At 40.4% G+C, this 3,069-nt stretch overlaps 1 protein-coding gene across 1 annotated transcript in view; it reads left to right on the plus strand.

Annotated features, from left to right (window-relative positions):
• The first annotated feature begins 469 nt into the window (after positions 1 to 469).
• The window catches only part of DNAAF10 (dynein axonemal assembly factor 10), a 127,575-nt gene continuing 124,975 nt past the window's right edge, over positions 470 to 3,069 (plus strand). The window contains 1 exon segment of the mRNA XM_017853784.1: positions 470 to 673. Within this exon segment, the coding sequence (XP_017709273.1) occupies positions 614 to 673 (60 nt within the window). The 5' untranslated portion in view covers positions 470 to 613.

Here is a 3,069-nt window from a genome sequence, read left to right on the forward strand (position 1 = left end):
GCCACCCTCGCGCCGGCTAGTTTGTTTGTATTTTTTAAGTAGAGATGGGGTTTCACGGGTGTTCTAGCCGAGGATGGGTCTCGATCTCCTGACCTCGTTGATCCACCCGTGGTCTCAGCCTTCCCAATAGTGGCTGGGATTACAGCTTGAGCCAGGCCGGCGCCCGGCCTTCAGTCCATAATTTTAAAAGTAGTTATATTTACAATTAAAGAAAAAAAACCCATCTAGCACTTGGAATACATTTTTTTCCCAAATGCATTGATTCAAAAAGATACATATATTTAAGAGTATTATTTTCTATTATTGAACTTTTAGTAGCAAATATACAGAATTTCAGCTACATTATAATTTAAGTAGGCTTTCTGCAGGAAGGCCATTGTTTATAGAACTCTTTGTGAAATGGTTTCTATGGAGAAATGAGTTTCCAAGATGGAATTTAGATCCTTGGCAAAAACCTCTGCTGCTTAACAGGAAGGGAATGACCCACTTCTCTTGGCATCTCAGGTGCCTGGGAACCCTTTCTCAACCACACCCTGGAGCAGAGGGCTAGCTTGCATCCCCGTGTTCTCCTCACTACAAAAAAGAATTCTGGAAGGAAGGTGATCTATTCCCTATGCAATCTCAGTGTCCACTGAGAAGGAAATCTTGTGGTATGGAACTATGTGGCAAAAAGGTACAAAGTATTCTTATACCTGGAATTCTTAACCTGGGGCATGCATTTTATCTAAGAGGAGAAGCTGAAGTTTCCTCCAACTTTCCATTCTAAAAAGGAACAGACATTGCTTTCAAGTGGTTTTTTTTTTTGAGACGGAGTCTCGCTCTGTCGCCCAGGCTGGAGTGCAGTGGCGTGATATTGGCTCACTGCAAGCTCCGCCTCCCGGGTTCACGCCATTCTCCTGCCTCAGCCTCCCGAGTAGCTGGGACTACAGGCGCTCGCCACCTCGCCTGGCTAGTTTTTTGTATTTTTTTTTAGTAGAGACGGGGTTTCACTGTGTTAGCCAGGATGGTCTCGATCTCCTGACCTCGTGATTCGCCCGCCTTGGCCTCCCAAAGTGCTGGGATTACAGGTGTGAGCCACCGCGCCTGGCTTCAAGTGGTTTTAACTGACTTTCATTTTTAATTGGCATTTTCTTCCTATGCACAAGAGTAGAAAAATCAAACAGTTTCTAGTTGATGGTAGTAAGTATAATCATTACTAAAAGTGGCCATTTGGGAAGTAATGCTGTAAAGAATACCTTGAACAACTACAGAAAAGGTAATTTGTTTCTCCTGCAACCCTTAAATATTATATATGAATTAATTGCAGTGATCAGTCCTTTAAGAGTAAGGCAACTTTCTGGATGTCACTATTATCTTAAAGGTCTACGGAGGAAGTAATATCCTGTGACATTTCTAACTTCCTAACGGTAACTGTGGAGACACAGAAGCCTGAGGCTGGCTGCCTATGGTCAAACATGACTGTAAACATTACCCTCTTTTTTTTTTTTTTTTTTTTTTTGAGACAGAGTCTTGCTCTGTTGCCCAGGCTGCAATGGTGGTGCCATCTTGGCTCACTGCAAACCTCCATCTCCCAGGTTCAAGCGATTCTTCTGCCTCAGCCTCCCAAGTAGCTGGGATTACATGTACATGCTAAAACACCCAGCTAATTTTTGCATTTTTAGTAGAGACAGTGTTTAACCAGTTTGGCCAGGCTGATCTCGAACTCCTGACCTCAGGTGATCCACTCACCTTGGCCTCCCAAAGTGCTGGGATTACAGGCGTGATCCACTTTACCTGGTCTACCCTGTTTCTTAAAACTTTCTTTTCCTTTAATTTTTTTTCTACCTAGCAGCTTTATTATTATCTCTGGGTCTCTTCTTTCTCCTATCACTAATTAAATAAGGAAAACTTTGAAGATTTCATTTTAATCTGTTTTACAGTTGATTCCCATATCTGTATTCCTTTCTAACCTGCACTTTCAGCTTCTATTTGGGTGCTTCCACTGGGATAGCTCATCAGCAACTAAAACTTTGCATCTTTAAATCTAAACTCATCTCTTTTCACTCAATAGCCAAACTTTGGACTTCTCCATTTCTCTTAATGGTAACACTATTTCCTATCATCAAAAAGAAAACTGGTCACCTTTTATTTCTCCCTCTCTGTTCCACACATCTACTATGTTGCATAGCCAGCGCATTTTTGCTTCAAGTTGTTCATATTCGCCTTTCCTTTCCTCTGCCATTGGTATCCTTTATCACCTCACGCCTACCTGTTACTAATGCTTGTAACTGGCATCCCTGTCTTAAGTGTTTCTCCCTTCAATTTATATGATGTAATTCTTTCTGATAATCATCTAAAAGCTTGTTAAATTTTCTAGGAAAAACAAGCCACAAAGATATGTCCATTACCTATTCATTTATCTAGTTATTTAAAAATACGTATGCTTCTGCAGGACTATTTGGTACCTGTTCCCACTCATACCAAGCTTTACACCAAAATTTAATGGAAAGAGACAAAAGGAGAATGAGTGCTTATCATACTTTCCCCCCCCCAGCATTTTGAGGCACCTATTAAAGGTGCCTTTTGGATTTACTTATCTTACTGGATTCGGACTAGTATAAATTGCCTCCAACACAACGAAATTATGGGTTGTTTTAAATCCACTGTATTCCAAATAGCTCGAATTCCTTCTTAATACATACCCCTTAGTTAAAATAATTTGATTTTCACTGAAAATGTCCAAGGGACACAAACAAATGCAGTTGAGAGAGGAAGTATTTTGCATATAGTACTTTTCTTAAAAGCACGTCTTTTTATGATAAAAAAACTAATTTTAAATAGTACACCTAGAAAACGTTACACATATAGCTTAGGGACTTTTTCTTGTTCTGTAATATATTGGTACCAAATAGCAACATATTTAAATCGAATATGTTGAAGAAAGTGGAAGAAAGTGTCCCTTCTTGGCCTTTCCTTGATACATTCACTGTGTGACATAGCTTGTTATGTCTAAGTTCTTTTCCTTATTCATCCTGACAAAGAAGCAAAGTAGCTCCTGAAGGGGGGAGGGGAGGCATGGAGGGGCGGGTG

The sequence above is a fragment of the Rhinopithecus bieti genome, unplaced genomic scaffold (genome assembly GCF_001698545.2).
Source record: "Rhinopithecus bieti isolate Rb0 unplaced genomic scaffold, ASM169854v2 scaffold_36315, whole genome shotgun sequence".
NCBI classification, from domain to species: Eukaryota; Metazoa; Chordata; class Mammalia; order Primates; family Cercopithecidae; genus Rhinopithecus; species Rhinopithecus bieti.